This window comes from Marmota flaviventris, chromosome 5 (assembly GCF_047511675.1).
Source record: "Marmota flaviventris isolate mMarFla1 chromosome 5, mMarFla1.hap1, whole genome shotgun sequence".
NCBI lineage: Eukaryota > Metazoa > Chordata > Mammalia > Rodentia > Sciuridae > Marmota > Marmota flaviventris.
The window spans coordinates 87,150,944-87,168,225 of NC_092502.1; the positions used below are offsets into that span (position 1 = coordinate 87,150,944).

The 17,282-nt window shown below is 39.6% G+C and overlaps 2 protein-coding genes across 3 annotated transcripts in view; one reads left to right on the plus strand and one right to left on the minus strand.

Moving 5' to 3' along the window:
* Positions 1-8,343, minus strand: LOC114086305 (uncharacterized). The gene is made up of 4 exons (XM_071612812.1): positions 8,338-8,343; positions 7,462-7,977; positions 6,767-7,273; positions 1-6,226 (listed from the first exon to the last, which is right to left on the minus strand). Exons 1-3 carry the CDS (start codon positions 8,341-8,343, stop codon positions 7,013-7,015), a joined length of 783 nt encoding a protein of 260 aa, XP_071468913.1. The 3' UTR covers positions 1-6,226; positions 6,767-7,012.
* Erap1 (endoplasmic reticulum aminopeptidase 1) overlaps positions 7,539-17,282 on the plus strand; it is a 27,058-nt gene continuing 17,314 nt past the window's right edge. The window contains exons 1-4 of one of the 2 annotated variants that reach the window (XM_034637150.2): positions 7,539-7,600; positions 10,743-11,280; positions 13,614-13,752; positions 16,265-16,399. In XM_034637150.2, coding sequence (XP_034493041.1) covers positions 10,760-11,280; positions 13,614-13,752; positions 16,265-16,399 — 795 coding nt within the window. In that variant the 5' untranslated portion in view covers positions 7,539-7,600; positions 10,743-10,759. Of the gene's footprint in view, positions 7,601-7,640; positions 7,729-10,742; positions 11,281-13,613; positions 13,753-16,264; positions 16,400-17,282 lie in introns of those variants that run through there. The other variant, XM_027927529.3, reaches the window with a different exon arrangement.

Sequence of the window (17,282 nt, forward strand, 5' to 3'; positions counted from 1 at the left end):
AAATTTGTGGTATTTATTATTTTAATAGTATAATAAAACTTATTTATTTTAAAAATTATTATTTTTCATTGACAAAAGTTTATGGCACACAATAAGATGTTTTGAAATATGATGCATACACTGTGGAATCAAGCTAATCAGCATATGCATTGCTTGACATTTACATCTTTTGTGGTAAGAACACTTAAAATCTAATCTCTTAGCAATTTGCATTTATAAATATAGTCACTATGAGGTACAATAAATCTTTGAAATCTCATCCTTTGACTAAAATCTTTCCAGTTACTCCCAGCACCCCTCCACCTGATAATCAACATTGTGGTATTATAAGTTGAGCATCCCTAATCAGAAAATCTGAAATCCAAAATGTTCCAAAATCAGAAACTTTTCTTAGTGCCAACTGAATACCACAAGTGTAAAATTTCACCTCTGACCGCATGTGAGGTATAGAAATCAAAACACAGGTATATGCAAAAAAAAACCATATTGTGTAAAATTACCTTAAGGCTGTGTGTTTATGTGAAACATGAACATTTTTTTTTACATTTTGTATCATTTCCAAGATATCTCATTATGTATGTGTAAATATTCCAAATTTTAAATCAGAAACACTTCCATCCCAAGCATTTCTGTGAAGAAATATTTAATATGTACCAATATGCAGAAATTGATAATAGATACAATTAACAGTAAGAGACACAGTTTCCTCTGAGGTAGGGGAAGGGGCATTTCCTCACACCAAGTAATGAAGAAATCCTGGAAAATACCATGGCTATTGGATTTACTTCTCGAAAAGTTATAACACAAGTTTGAAATAATTTAGCTCTTTAGAGCTTGGTCTCTAATGATATTTTTAGGAGTTCTTTCAGCTGAATGTAATGGAAACCTAGCTATGGTTTCTGAAATAGTTAAGGTGCTTATTTTCCTCAGGTATCAAGATGCCTATAGGTGAGCACATCAGGGCCATGCAGCAGTGCCAAGGCGTCACTGGAGACTAGACCCCTCTGTCTTTCCATCTGTTTTCCGCCCCCCGCCCCCTGCTGTGACTAAAAGATCTGTCAAGAACAATTGTAGGGGAGGAAAAGTTTATTTGAGAATTCACAGCTTCAGAGGTTTCAGTCCATAGACAGCTCCATTACTCTGGCCTCGAGGTGAGGCTGAATATCATGGCAGAGGAGTGTGGCAGAGGGAAGCAGCACACATGATGATCAGAAAGGGGAGAGAGAGAGAGAGAGAGAGAGAGAGAGAGAGAGAGACTCCACCTTCCAGATACAAAATATATAGCACTAAACTACACTCCCAATGCCCACCAAATTCTAACAAGCATCAATACCGAGTAGATTTCATCTTCATGGTGGTAAGATGCCTACTGTATCTCCAGGTCATTTATATTACATAAAGAAATGTAGGATGAGAGTAAAAGATAAAGGTGGATTCCAGCCAATTCTTGCTTCTTGCTTTTTTTTTTTTTTTTTAAAGGCTTTTCTGAATATTCCTGACAAGAAATTTCTAGTTACATCTAAATGAACAGGTAGAACAACATGATTCCTTGCAATGGAGTGTGTGTGGGAAGTTGTATATTTTGCCTAGGAAGTTTAACTGAAGTGTGTTCAAACCTGTTAGTGAGGAAGCAAAGGTGAATGGATTCGGGGCAGGCAATTAAGAGTGCCTGACACTGTAGCTATTTGGTTAAATGAAATATCTACTTGGAGGAACAAAACTTAGAGAAACCTTTGGAGCCAAGCAAGGCTGGATGAGTGATCAAGTCTTGCTTTCAGCATGAAGGTAATTTAATTCAGGTATTTTCCTAACCCTCTTAAATTATTATTATTAAAGGTTTGGGTTATTTTGTTCCTTTAAATTTTTATGCCTAAACTATTTTCTTTCTCTCCACTTTTATAGGTAGTGTTTCTTTATCTTGAAGGGTCTCTACGCACCAGATTTGTCACCTTTCAGACATCTTTGTAAGTAAAAAAGGGTTTTCCTCCTCCATCCAGACAGCTTCCTGGGGACAGAGAAGGCTAAGATTCCTGACCACAGGGCAGCCAGAGGAGTTACATAGCTTCATATGAGTGAGAGCACCTCTTTTTCCACTTCTCTCCTCTTAATTCAACTCCACACATTTAAATGAGTTATGGGGAACTGTCTCTTAGGAAGGATTGGGAAAGGGAAAATAGGGAATAAAGCTTAGGGTAGCCTGATATTTGAGACCACCTGAGCAATGTCTTGTGTAATCACAGTCTAATTTGTCAAGCATTATTGGAAACAGAGTCTTCATTTAAGTCAAATTGTCAACCCCAAAGTGCTTTGTGCTAATCATTTACGGTTGACCATTACTGATAGTTTCTTTTTTTCAGGCCCCAATTGTTTACATCTTAGAGAATCCTACCAAGAAGGTTATTAGTCCCCTTTCTTTTCTGCTTATATCATAGCTCATCTAATTTCAATGTAGTAAAGGCATTAACCTAGAAAATAAACTTTAAGAAAGTTATTTTTCCTGTGTTCAGTTATTGCAACAGACAGTACTGTTCTCATGTCTTTACAATATTATCTGCTACCAAACATGGTACTTTTAGTAGCATGACAACACAGTCCTTCAGAAAAATAGCAGATGGGCTGGGGTTGTGGCTCAGTGGTAGAGCGCTCACCTAGCATGTTCAAGGCCCTGGGTTCGATCCTTAGCACCACATAAAAATAAATAAACAAAATGAATTTTTTATAAAAAAAAAAAAAGAAAAATAGCAGATGATCCTATTTTTTAAATTCCAATATTTTTATTATTTCCTTAGGCATACACAAAGAATATGCTCACTCCTGTCTGGATAACTCATTCTTTCTTTGTGTAATTGCTGTGACAGAGGGAGACATAAACAATATGAAGCTTGGATACCACATTTCCTGAAGAAAGAATCTGCTTTGATCTGCTTAGATTGAACCTAGTAAATTCCAGTACTTCAAATGACTGAACATAGTAGGCATAGATATGAATATTAAGATACTGACATGATTCAGCTGGACCCAACACCAGAGCCTCACTGACGGTATATTTTGCATTTTTAAAAATATTTTATTTTTTAGTTGTAGTTGGACACAATTATTATGTGGTGCTGAGGATCAAACCCAGGGCCTCGCCTGTGCTAGGTGAGCACTCTACCGCTGAGCCACAACCCCATCCTATATATTTAATTTTTTTAATGAAATTCATTACCTTCTCTTGTGTGTCATAGATAATTTTTACATAACTAAATATGAATTTTCTAATAAATGGGCAACAAACATAATTCTGAAAACTGGAAATAAAAAGGAAAAATATCTAATTAACATATGTTTAGAGCATGTGCCCTATTTCATTAGCATTTGAAGAAATGAAAATAATGATAATTAAAAAAGCATGTGTTATGGTGATTTACCTCCTAACCGAAGGAAGTGAAGGGACAAAGCAAATAGAACACAGAATGCTGTGTAAAGAAAAAGACAAAGAGGAGTGGATTTCCTGGCTTCTGTTAGGCAAGAACTGGAGATATGCCCAGGGTACCTTATTGGCTTGAGTGTGTGCAATAAATGCCTGAGTAGGGAGGGAAAGTGGGAAATATGCCTTTAGTTCTCACAGCACCTAGACTAGAACAGTCTAGTCTTTAGGACCTGGCAGTTCCAATAGCAGTTGTGATCCCTTAATAAGAACTCCAGTTGTTCCGACAGAAGCTGGTGTCCATTACTCCCTCTTATACTGCTCTATCACTGTGACTTGGGACTCTCTCTGAAGGCTGGCTCCAACTGGAATCCATTGGCTCTCTTGACTAGAATGTCCAAGGGTAGAGTACACAGAACTTGTGGATCCTAGGTCTTCACTGGGGCCATGCATTGTGTCAGCTCTGCTTTCCTTGGATTGGCGTCACTTTAAAGGAGGCTGTCTTCACCAGGTAGGTGTCCCCTGGAAAGTCACCTACCATAGCAAATCCTCAGTTTCCTTATGCTAGAAAATGAAGTTATAAGTCACCTGCACAAGTACATGGTGAAGATCCAACCAGACAGTCATGTGAACACTTTCAAATGCAAAATTGAAGAGGAATTTATTGTTATAAGCTCAGTGGCCTACTTTGGGACATTTTTTTTTTTTAATTTGGCATCTATACCTTCTTCCCTGTTTCTGAGTACAAATAAAGATTATAAATAAACTCACAGATTTTGTTTAGCAAGTCTCTCCTGCAATTTGGTGCGTGCACACACACAACTGTCATCTTCTTTATCAAGAGTGAGAGACAGCTATTTAAAAAAAAAAAAAAATCAGCATTTAAAAAATTGAGTTCTGGCAGGGCGCGGCGGTGCATACCTGTAATCCCAGCGGCTTGGGAGTATGAGGCAAGAGGATCACAAGTTCAAAGCCAGTCTCAGCAAAATCGAGGTGCTAAGCAACTCAGTGAGACCCTGTCTCTAGATAGAATACAATATTGTTACCATATACTCTAGTTTATAAATTGTACTTTAAAAGTTAAAAAATAATAATAATAATAAATAAAATACAAAATAGGCTGGGGATGTGGCTCAGTGGTCAAGTGCCCCTGAGTTCAATCCCCGGTACTCCAATTCTCCCCCCAAAAAATTGAGTTCTAGGGACACATGAGCCTGTAGAAGTGTCTCAGATCCACTGTGTGTGTGTGAGTGTGTGTGTGCGCGCGCGCGTGCGCACCTGTGTGTGTATATGCGTGTAGGCAAGAACTGAAGGGGCAGAGCTGCCTCGTTTAACTAGAGTAGCACTGCCTTGCTTTTGTCTGTCTTTTGCATCGTGATTCTGGGTGAGATTTTACATCAATATGAGTAGCAGTATGATTAAAATGGCAGCAAATCTGGCAACAAAACAGAAGAAATAAATCAAATACTGACATTAATTGACCAAAAGCTAATAAAGGTAGAACTGACTCCTAATTTGAGTTAAATTAAACACAGCTTGATGATATTTGGGATCCAATTAAAAAAAAAAAAAAAGACCAGTAATAGCCTGAAGGTGTACATGTTCCAGTGGCTCAAGCCTGAGGAGGACCTCCCTCCTTCCCTTAGCTCTCATCTGGCACTAAGGACACTTAAACACCTCTAAATTGGATGGAATCAACTAGCCTTCTTACACTATATGCTACACAGTATTATTACTGTTTACCAATCTCTCCTTATTCTGGCCAATGAAATATGAGTGTAGTATTTAGCAACAAGGTTGTAAAGAACTAATGTATCTTCCTCTGAACTTTCACTTTCCTGCCATCACAATTCACAGGGTCTAAGCTTCAGATGGCACACCCACAAGATGATGAGCCTCTGTCCCCTTGAGTCCTGGTGGCTATGAAGGGCAGAGTACCCTGCCTAACAACAATAGATATGTACCATGAGTGAGAAACAAAGCTTTGCTTGAACTATGGGTATTTCATGGTTACTCTTTAAAGCAGCAAAACTAACACTGTATCTTCTGGGAGGAAATCTAGAGACTCATAAAGATTTTTCAGGATGGGAGCATTGAGTGAAATGGAGATGGAGCAAAAAAGGGAAGGAAGCAAGGTAACAGCTGAGGAAGCTATGTGATTAAAGGGAAAATCATGGACTTTGTTGTCAAATAGACCAACTTATCTATGGTACAAATAAGTTTTACTATTTTCCTTTTGACTTTGAGCAAACTGGCAACCTCTCTCTTTTCTTATCTATAAAGCATAATATCTATATTACAGGGCTGCTGAAAAGATTTACACACACACACACACACACACACACACAGAGCTAGCATTCAGCACAGTATATAACAGTAAGTATGTAGGTAATCAGCAAAATTATATGTTCTTTTCCTTTGTTCTCTTCTTCCTAAACATTTCTAAGTGTGGCAGTTTCCTAAGTTTTTATGTCACAAACTCTACAACTTACTCCTTAAAATTCCAACTACTCACTTCAAGGTTTGCAACCCATACATCTCTGCTAGGACTTTGAAAACTAGAAGAAAATGCTGCCAAATCCTTGGTCTTACTGCTTTTGTAGCATATCTGGACCCTTGAAAGACAAAATCAGGCTAATGTAGCTGAGTCTAAAGCCAAGGAGAGATTGGGTGAACAGTCTTCAGGGGGTAATACCGTCACCTATTTCCTTGTCCACAGATGAGCTCCATTCTTCCAGGTTCATGTGCAGGCCCTGACCTCTTCCTGCCTTTTTGGTAGTCTTCTGCATCAGTCTGTTTGGATCATTTGCTCCTGACCTTCAAGAAATATTTTTAAAGAAGCTTTACTAGAAACAAAACTGAAACCATCAAATCCCAAAACATAAATATACAGGTAAATAAATGCATGGGGTTTGAACAAGAAATCTATCCTGACAAACTGGAGCAATCAAGAGATGGCTGTAGACCTTAGAGGACAGTGAGTGATTCATAGTTGACACCTCCTGCCATGTTCTGAACGTGCAGAAACCAAATGATCCAAAAGTCCCCATTACTTGTTGAATTTTAATGAAAACAAACAAACAAACTTACTCCCCTTGCTTTGATCCTATCCTGATTGAGTCTAGAACCGAATGTTAATTTTTATATTACAAAATGTCCTGAGAAGAATGTATGGAACTAAATATATTTTTCAAAAGAAGACATAAGATTGAAAAATAAAAATGTTGACAAATATTGTTCCAGTGATTTAGAACCCCAGTTCTCAAAGGAAAGATTAGTCTAAGAAGGAGGCTGGACTTGAAAGCCTGAAAACAATACTCAAGGGGGCTGCTACCACAGGGAACACAGTCCACTCACCAACTTGGAGCTTTTGGTGAATTTGAATGCTTGTTTTCTTAGCTTGTGACCTCAACTGTTTAAATACAGCCTTTTCGAATTTTTAAGGTTCTAAGGAGAGCGAAGAAATCGTCATTGTCCTTGATAAAATAGCGGGAACATTTTAATTTGAGAAGTAGCCAGTCCTCCGGGGTATGGTGCCCATTGGTCGTAGTAGGGAAATTCTGGAGGCCTGCTATAACCCTCCCTCTGCTAATGCAGCATGTCCTAATTTAGCCACTCTACGCTGAAAATAATCCCACCAGACAGTTTTTCAACTACAGAGTATTTTGCAGTTCCTGTTTCTGAGGCGGGCCACGAGCTCTCAGCCCATTCGCAGAGGCGAGATGATCGACACCCTCGGATTCCAATGGGCGTCCAGTCCTTCCAGCCTTGGGGGACAAGCGAGCCTGGGTCCCTTATTTGGTCCCTTCCTGAAACACCAGCTACCTTCTGTGTACTCCAAGTGCCTGCTTCGATAAGGAGTAACTAGTGGGAAGAAAAAAGAAACGGAAAAAAAAAAAAAAACCCTCAAAATACGCAGACAAAAGAATCCGCGTTCTTAAACGGGGACCCTCACTATCTGATCCCTTCTGTCAACCCCGCAGTTTCCCGGGTGTCCATACTCATTGACAAATTTCGTCCCTAGGGAGGGATGATGGCGTCCGTGGCCATACCCTACTCCCAGGTTTGCCCTTCGTCAGGTCTTGCTTCAGGCAAGGGATCCGTCGCGTCCCTCCACTCCCGCCCGCAGCTGCTGGGACTCCACTTTCACTTTCGGTCCCGGGGCTGCAGGCAGGCAGCGGTGGCGCGAGGGTGAGTCGATCTGTCCCGATCCCCAGGCAGGCCGCGAGTGTCCGGGGTTGGCTGGCAGGGAGCGAGCTGCGGAGCCAAGGAGGGAGCGATCGGGACTTTTTTTTCCTGAACTTGCCGCGAGGCGGGAGGTCAGAGGCGGGGAGGAGGGCGAGGCCGGGCTGGACTGGGCTGGGTTGGGCCGGAGTCAGCGGGGACCACTGCGGGTGGACGAAGAGCCCACCCGCACGCTCCTCTGCCACCCGGAGAAGGCGGGGGCGCGCGGCCGGCGGGTCGCCCTGCTCGCGGCTCTGCAGGCCGCGCTGTGGTCGGGCTGGCGGGAGCCGCGCCGCGCGCTCCGCCTCACTGCTGGAGTTCTGCCAGCCACTGTGTCCGCTCCACTATGCTGGAGGTCAAAGAGGGGCGGGGTTAGGCCAGGGAGGACGCCTTGCTGGTACTTGCCAGAGAACAGAACTTGGCTTTGCGTTAACAACCGGGAAGATGATAGGGGTTTAGTGAGATGGGGCGCTATATGTGTCCTAAGGTTGGTTTCCTCCCTGTTTCTGCTGTACTACTTCTTCTTTTTTTCGTACCAGGAATTGAACTCCTGGGGCACTCGACCACTGAGCCACATCCCCAGTCCTATTTTGTATTTTATTTAGAGACAGGGTCTCACTGAGTTGCTTAGAGACTCACAATTGCTGAGGCTGGCTTTGAACTCGTGATTCTCGTATCTCAGCCTCCCAAACCGCTGAGATTACCCGCATGCGCCACCGCGCCTGGCTCTCCTGTACTTCTCAACAGCAATTTCTTTCCCTTCTTTGTTTTGACTTTAGCCTGGTTTTATTCCAATAAAACTCTCCTGTTGGAGCAATTGAAAGTTTCCTTCTGAGGTTGGGGATCACATTCAGTGGCACATGGCTTACCTAGCACACTCCAGGCCCAGAGTTGGGTCCTGGGTCCTTGGGGGAGAGGTGAGAGGATTTTCCTTCTTGGCCCTCCCTGGCCAATAGGCCTCCAGGTTAATTTTCATAAGAGGAAGGGAAAAGCAACACTTCCTTATGCTTATGATTTGACTTCTTTGTATAGACCACATTTAAAATAAATGCTGTTTTCTATTAAGTACCCAGAATATTTATTCTCGATTTAGGATGTGGTCAACAGTTGAAAAAACTAACAACAACAAAAACAAACAAAAAACTTTATATACTGAGTAGTGGCACATTTTTAGGTAGACCTAAATAGAAAAATTCAAAGTGATACAAAATTTAAATCATTTGCCAGGAGTGGCAAGCTGTTTTCAGTGCTTGTTAACTTCATTGTTCAGAAACTTCAGAAGCAAGTTCATTGTTCCTTTGATGCTCTATTTTGCATTCTGTAGTGTCCCATAAAGGGAAGCCAGAAATAATTGAGTCAGTTGCCACTGAACTACTAGATGAGTAGGAAAAGTCAGAATCACCAAGGCAGCCCAACAAGATAAGTTGTTAGATTCTTCAGGCCCCGAAGTAAAGCTCACAGAACCTGTTGCACTTGCGGGAGGACACTGATTGTGAAAGAGGCTTTAATTTGACCAGATGCCAAAAGAAAATACTTTTTGAAACTGTAAAGGAGTACACAGTGAAGTATAAGAAAGTCCTTTAAAACCTTATCTCTGGGCTCTAAACTCATGAATTTCCTCCCGAATATTACAGATGTTATAAATTAAACATTTAACGAAATGAACCTGAGCCACTTCTCTCTTTTGAGTCTGTTCCACTCTCCATCTCAAAAAAAGGCGTCCATGACTACCATATGTGCATTCTAGAAATACAGCAGCCACCCCTGAAAACTGTTCTCTATTTTCCCACTTCCAATCTACCCTAAATATAGATGAATATACCCCCAGAACTGTCCTTCTTTCTTTTTCTCCTTCATCCCAGTATAAGACACTACTTTGTGAGGACTGCTTTTGAACTAGTCTCTTGCCTTCATTCTTGCTGCTTTCCACTCTTCATATAACAACCAGGGTGATTTATTAAAATGCAAATTGTATCTTAAGATTTAGCTCCAAACCCTTCCAGCGGCTTCTCATTACACTGATGATACCATTCTAAATCCACACAGGCCTATAGGTTGTGTGGTGCTCTGTCCTCTACCAACCTCTCCAGGCATACTTCTCCCCACTGTGTGCTGTATTTCAGATTCACTAACCTTTGAATCCAGTGTTTTCTTCTGCCTTAGCCTGCAAGTATGCTTTCTTTCCCTCTGACTGGAACATGCTACCTCCCCATTTTCTTAGTTAACTTGTTTTTGTGCTATAATTCTCAACTAACTCCTTAAATTATTCTTGGTTTTATAAGTATTAAGTTAACTTTTGGCCTGAAAATCTGAGGAAGGTTCTAATCTGATTAAAGATTACTATTAGGGATACCTGCCTTTTCCCTTACTATTCAGCATCTCGGTGTCCTCCCTGTACTTCCTGTTTTAGGAATTCTTGACCTTGTGAGGCTTGCTGGGATCTCATGCCTGATTTCCACAGTCAGGCTTAGAAGTCCAGATTCTTTCTTTCTCTGCTTTCCCTGCGTGGTGGTGTAGACACCTCACCTTTGCTCAGGTACTTGGACTTCAAAGCTGGAATGTTGAAACTGAAACAAATTATGGAAAGTTGCAGGGACAGTGGGGATCTCAGTCTAGTGGTAGCTGCAACAGTGCTAGCTTCTGCTAGCAGAAGAGCATCTTCCTCTGAGGTCCAGTGTTGTTGAAGAGCAACCTCTTGAACAGAATATTGTCTGAAATGATTCTGTTTGTCCATCTTTGTCTGCTTTGTGAAAGTACTTTCCCAAATGTCTTGCACCCCTGGGACTTATTCATTGAGCTACTCCAGATCTTCAAATATATATTTTTTTCTGGCTACATCAACCAGAGCTTATTTGATTTCTTTCAACCAAGAACATTGACAGAGTTAAATTTTGAAAGCCAAATGATACTTTCTAATATGTGTTAAGATTGTTGCTAACCATAAACTTCTTCCCTTTGTGAATTAGTAATATAGGGAAAGTAATTTTACTCTCAAGAAAACTTTTGGAAGTGTATGTCTATGTCTGTTAATATTGGATAGATAAATTCTGATAGTATGCTGTCTTGACAACATATTAATGATTTTTCATTTTGGTCTTTGTGCCCATAGGTAGTTTGAGCAAGAAGATGGTGTCTCTGCCCCTCCCATGGCCACTTACAAGCATGTTATTTCTACTTTCCTCACTCTTGACTCTGACAACTCCTTCATGGTGTCAGAACAGTGATGCTACATCTCCAAAAGCAAGTGATGGGACGCCATTTCCTTGGAATAAAATGCGACTTCCTGAGCATGTCATCCCAGTTCATTATGATCTTATGATCCATGCAAACCTCAGCACACTGACTTTCTCAGGATCCACAGAAATAGAGATCACAGCCAGCCAGCCCACCAGTACCATCATCCTGCATAGTCACCGCCTGCAGATATCCAAGGCCACTCTCAGGAAAGGAGCTGCCTTGGAGAGAGCATCTGAAAAGCTGCTGAGGGTCCTGGAGTATCCCCCTCACGAACAAATCGCACTTCTGGCTCCGGAGCCACTCCTCACAGGACTCCCATACACAGTAACCATTGACTTTGCTGGCAATCTGTCTGAGAGTTTCCATGGATTTTATAAAAGCACCTACAGAACCAAGGAAGGGGAAGTGAGGTGATTTAAAATGTTTTAAGCTTCAAGTGCCGCCTGCTCTAAATCCCTTCTTTGTTTCTTTTTTTAAATGTTTTGTTTGTTTATTTTTATGGGGTGCCGAGGATTGAACCCAGTACCTCACAGGTGTGAGGCAAGCATTCTGCCACTGAGCCATAGCCCCAGATTTTATATCAAAATCCATTATATCTGATGGGTTGTCTTTTAAAACCCCCTCTTTATTGTTAAACTCATGTGAGTTTTGTTTTTACATTTTCTTTGTGGCATTAAAAATGGCCAATGTTTTTTTTTTTCCCCCTTGCTCTTTTAAAATCTCATTTTTATTCTATTTTGATTATTTTCTTTCCACCAGCTTAATCAGAGCAAATAGTAATTTGTTTCATTAGATTTCTGAGACTACTGAACATTTTAAATTCTTTTGGGTACACATTAGTTTCCTAGGGCTGTTGTCACAAAGTACCAACAACTATGTGTCTTATTAAAAAAAAAAGCCAAAGAAAAAAGACACTTATTTATCAGTTTTGGAGGGTGGATGTCTGAAATCAAGGTGTCTGCAGGCCCATGTTTTCTCTGACTCAGGTACAACCCTTCTTTCCTCTTCCTAGCCCTGGTGGTGGCCGTTGATCCTTGTGACCATTGAGCTTCATCTTATTGCTCCATCACTGCTCTGTTGTCACACGGACACTTCCATTATCCCTTCAGAAACCAGTCATATTGGATTAGTGTCCAGCCTGATGGCCTCTTTCTAACTTTATTAAATCTGAAAAGACCCTATTTTCAAATAAGGTCATGTTTGCAGAGACTAGGGGTTTGAACATCAGTATATATTTCTGGAATCACAATTCAACTCATGACAGCCCATTAGAGGAAAGATTTTTTTTGAAGCTAGAGGTGTTCAACCATTGAGTCACATCCCCAGCCTTTTTTTGTATTTTATTTAGACATAGGCCTCGATGAGTTGCTGAGCCTGGCTTAGAACTTGCAATCCTCCTGCCTCAGGCTCCCGAGCCTCTGGGATTATAGGCATGTACCACCATGCCTGGCTTTTAAATATTTTTACCTCAACTAAAATATTTTACAGAGCTCCATTGCCTTGCTTTGGTTCTGCTTTTAAGAAAATATATATTTGGGGAAATTTTACACTAAACTTTAAAATCAAATTTTCATTGTTGGTAAGTTACATTGATTTTATATTATTTTTATCAAGTAAAACGTTAGTTGCTACCAAAAAGAATTGTGTGTGTGTGTGTGTATGTGTGTGTGTGTGTGTATGTATGTATGTATGCATTACTGGTGATTGAACCCAAGGGTACTCTATTACTGAGCTATATCCCCAGCTCTTTCTATTTTTCATTTTGAGACAGAGTCTTGCTAAATTGCCTAGCCTGGCCTTGAACTTGCAACCCTTCTGTTTCAGCCTCCTGAGTAGCTGGGATGACAGACATGTGCCACTGTGTCTGACCCAAAAATATTTTTTTATATTTATATATGGGATAAAATATATTTTATATTTTTATATGGGATAAAATTTATCCCATAGTCCCCAGAGATAATTATTTCTGTTATAAGAAACTTCTCTCTGGATATGCCTAAATGTTATTTTATGTAAATGGAATTATGTTATATTTTCTGTTTACAAGGGAGTTTTTAAAATTTAATACATTGAGAAGATGTTTTATATCAATGACTGTCACTGTACATCATTTTAATAATTATTAAAATACATGTTTATATGTTAATTTATTTAGCTAATCTCCCATGTATGGAAATTGTTTCCCACTTTTCACTGTCAGCAACACTTTGATGAAATCTATAAATCATTTCTTTACAATAAATGCCTATAAGTAAAGTTGGTAAGTCAAAGAATCTCCAAAGTGATGGATATCCCTTGTTATACCTTTACATTCCTCATTAATATGTTTATTAGCAATCTTTTTAGAGCAAAAGACCCTTAATTTTTATTACTTTATTAAGACAGTTGAGCAGCTTTTGATATATTTTGTAAATAACTTGCCGGTTCTTCTTTTGTGAATTGCCTGTTTAGTCAGAGATTCCACTTGCTCATTGGATATTTTCTTACTAATTTTTAAGTGTTCACTATCTTTTAAGGCTCTTAACTCTTCCTCATGTGTTTTTCTAGGCATTTCCCTGGTTTTTTACTTCTCTTTTAATTTAGTTTGTAAGAGGTTTTGTCATATTAATCTTTTAAAAATATTCATTTACTAGTGAAATCCACTAATCTTATGTTAACTTCAGGAATTAAAAAGCAGACAAAAACCTATTTGGGAGCCCTTAGTGTATCATACTCAATTTTATTTTCCTTGCTATGATTTCAGGATACTTGCATCAACCCAGTTTGAACCAACTGCAGCTAGAATGGCCTTCCCCTGCTTTGATGAACCTGCCCTCAAAGCGAATTTCTCGATCAAGATCCGAAGGGAGCCAAGGCACTTGGCTATCTCCAACATGCCATTGGTGAGTCTGAACTCCTGCATATTGGCTCATAGAAAAGTCTGTTGCTTCTTCTGGGACTTGCATTACCCCAATAACAGTTAACAGTGGAGTTTCTTTTATTCCATGACAGATAGTTGCTAACTTTTCCTTTTCATTTCCAATGCATGTTTTTGTTTTAAGCTACAGTTCATTTATAGTCAAAGAAAGAATTGCCCCTAAAAATTCCAAGGTTTCAGTATTAATGCCATTCCAGGTTATCAATGCTGATAGGAAGGAAACTTTAAGTACTTTGGGTCAGGTTCCAATGACAACGACCTCCACAAAGCTCTTTCATCCTCATCTTCTTGTGACAGGATTTTAAAGAAAATATTTTGTCAAATAAGGCCATGTTTTCTAGTATAAACCCATTTTTAAATAATATCCATTTACAATATACTAATAATAACTATACAATTTATAAGTATATGTGCAAAGTTGGGCAGACAGAAAAGTAATCTTTTCAGAATGTTATGATGCCGAAGGTAGATAATGATAATAGATAGCTTAGCTGCCTTAAGAGAAATCATTATCCTCCAATGCGCACAGCACTCCTGATTTTTGAAAGTGGCCAGAAGATGACTATGCCAAAGGACTGAAATTACTCATTAAGTGTCATCATCCCTTGATTCTGGAAGCTTGGATAAGCATCTGCCAGCTTTTCTGCTGCAGCTGGTGCACACCAGTTCCTGGATGTACATTGTTTTGTTTAGAAATGTTCATCAAGGACAAGACTCGGTGGAATGGCCTTTGCCCAGAGACTTAAAGACTGTCCAGCTTTATCCCTACGATGACAGGGGAAACAATATCTTAGCATGAAGAGCCACTGAGCACCAGAGACCTTAAAATTCTCAACCTTAAACTCTATCCACCTTTAAATATCTTGAAGAACACTTTCTAACAAAATTCTGGCCCCTGAAAGGGCTGTTCTCCATACAAGGATCAGCTGAGAACTTTGTTCCTCTTCCCAATTTTGGACATAAAAAAATAAGAAACAATTATTCCACTTTCGAAATACAAATTTGAGATAGAAAATATGCCTTTCAAGTCAAAATCTTCTTGCCCAAGCAGTACTTGGGCATTGTTTCATGAAAGAGGAATGCATAGGAGTAACAGTTCTGGGAGAATAAAGGAACAGACATAGGATAGAGATGTGCGAGAAATTGAAAGAGCAAGCAGAGTTACTGGAGAAATCCCACGGACCTGCAGAAAGAAGGCAAAGAGCTCTGGAGACTCCACAAAGATGCTGGAGTCTAGTCATGGATATGCAGGACCCACTTGTGGAGGACAGAAATATCTCCAGTGCAATTTTGGAAAGCCTGGGACAGATAGAATATGATAGGAGTGGCCTGACCTCTGGCTGCAGATGTAAAGCTGAGGGGAAGGAAAAGGGGACATTTTTGGAGACTGGAAAATCAAATATTGTATACCACTGAAACATTGCAGTGTTCAGGAAGTAAGCAGGAATTAATCATGTTTAAATTTGAATTAGTATAATCAGGTTGTCATCCTGATAGCACAACATCAAAAATGGAAATTTTGGTTGGGAGTATGTAGAAGGCATTTGAAAATAAAAGATAATTTGGGATCCTTAAAGAGTAAATCTAGCTTGTGTAGCAGAATTGGTTTAGATGACTGAGAGGTGAGAAGAAGGTATATGGTTAGGGCTGGTGAGTATAAGAAGAAGGACAAGGGTATACAAATAGGGGCAGCTATGGGATTACAGGAAAAATGCTTGTTGACATGGTTTCCCCAGGCTAATTATGACTTTTTTTCCCCTCTACAAGATCCTACCTCAGTACTTCCTGTCGCTGAGGTGTTAAGACTTTCTCCTTTGATCTTAAACTGCTACCCCAATCAAGCCCACTCCAGCTATAAGGAGTTGTGCTTAAAATGCTGATTGCGCTTAAAAGCTAATTCCAGTGAGATATATCTGAGTTTGGGAGAGACTTTATAGATCCTCATGGGCATAGTTCATTTCCATTTGTATAGAAAACAGAAGCTCTTTTTTGGTAGGACGTGGTTATGTATTTGCCTAGTGAAGAGTATATTAGACATTGCATTTCTCGATAATTAGGGACAAGTGGACCACATCTTGGTAAAACCAGCAGATTCAGGTTTGTTTTGTCCCAAATACATGTTATAAACTAACACGTATTAAATAAGAGTCAGTTTTGCAATCATCTGGATTACTTGGAAGAAGTTAAGGGTTGATGATTGCACAATTTCAGGAGTATACTAAAAACTACTGTATTATATATTTTAAAGAAGTGAATTTTGTGGTATGTGAATTGTATCTCAATAAAAAAAATTGAGTCAAATGGTCTGACTTTAATATCTAAATTATAATAGATATCAGGTAGAGAAGTTTTGAAATAACTGTAGAAATATCATGTCATATACATTTGATATTATATCTGGTAATTAGGGAAATTTCTCTTATGTGTTCAATGTTTTGAACAGGATTATTTGGTAATATGATTTACTCTGATTTTAGGTGAAATCTGTGACTATTGCTGAAGGACTCATAGAAGACCATTTTGATGTCACTGTGAGGATGAGCACTTACCTAGTGGCCTTTATTATTTCAGATTTTGAGTCTGTCAGCAAGATGACCAAGAGTGGAGTAAAGGTGAACCTGTGATTGATGCATAGGTTGACCAAGCTGTCCTTGTTTGCTTGGCTAACCTTGTTTAAAACTGGAAGCCCTGGATCCTGGGAAATCCTTTAATCTTGGGCAAGGATAGTTGTTGGCTCTTTTATCAAAAATGTTCCTTTTTTATTTTTGCTTCTGGGGATTGAACTCTCAGGGATGGTTTTCCACTGAGCTATACTAGTTCTTTTTTATTTTTTATTTTGAGATAGGGTCTACCTTAGTTGCTTAGATTCTCACTAACTCACTGAGGCTGACCTCACACTTGTGATCCTTCTGCCTCAGCCTCCAGGCCATTAGGATTACAGACCTGTGATATGGTGCCCAGCTACAGATATTCATTTTTATAGTGAGGCTGGGGATATAGCTCAGTGGTAGAGTGTTCACCTAGCATGTGTGAGGTCCTGAGTTTGAGCCTCAGTAACACACAATATATATACACACACACACACAAAAAAAATAGAAATGAAGATTAAAACTGTATCAAGCTACCATTTTGGGGGCTGGGGATATAATTTAGTGGTAGAGCCCTTGCCTAGCATGCACCAGGTCCTGAGTTTGATACTCAGCACTAAAAACAAACAAACAAACAAACAACAACAAAAAACAACACTCAATTTACACATTTTAAAGAAGTAAAATCTCAAGTTTCAAAAGGAGCAAAAAACCAGTTAGTAGTAAATCCAGGTGGATCAGGCCAGGCCAAACTCTCTGTGTTTTATTATTAGAACCCCGCAGTAAAAATGAACATCTGTAGTTAGGCACCAGCTGCAGTTCTCTGCAGAATTCAGAAGTTGCTGCTGTCACTTTGCTTTTGGCCTTTGAGTATTCCTTTCTTTTTTGACCACCTTATGAACACATT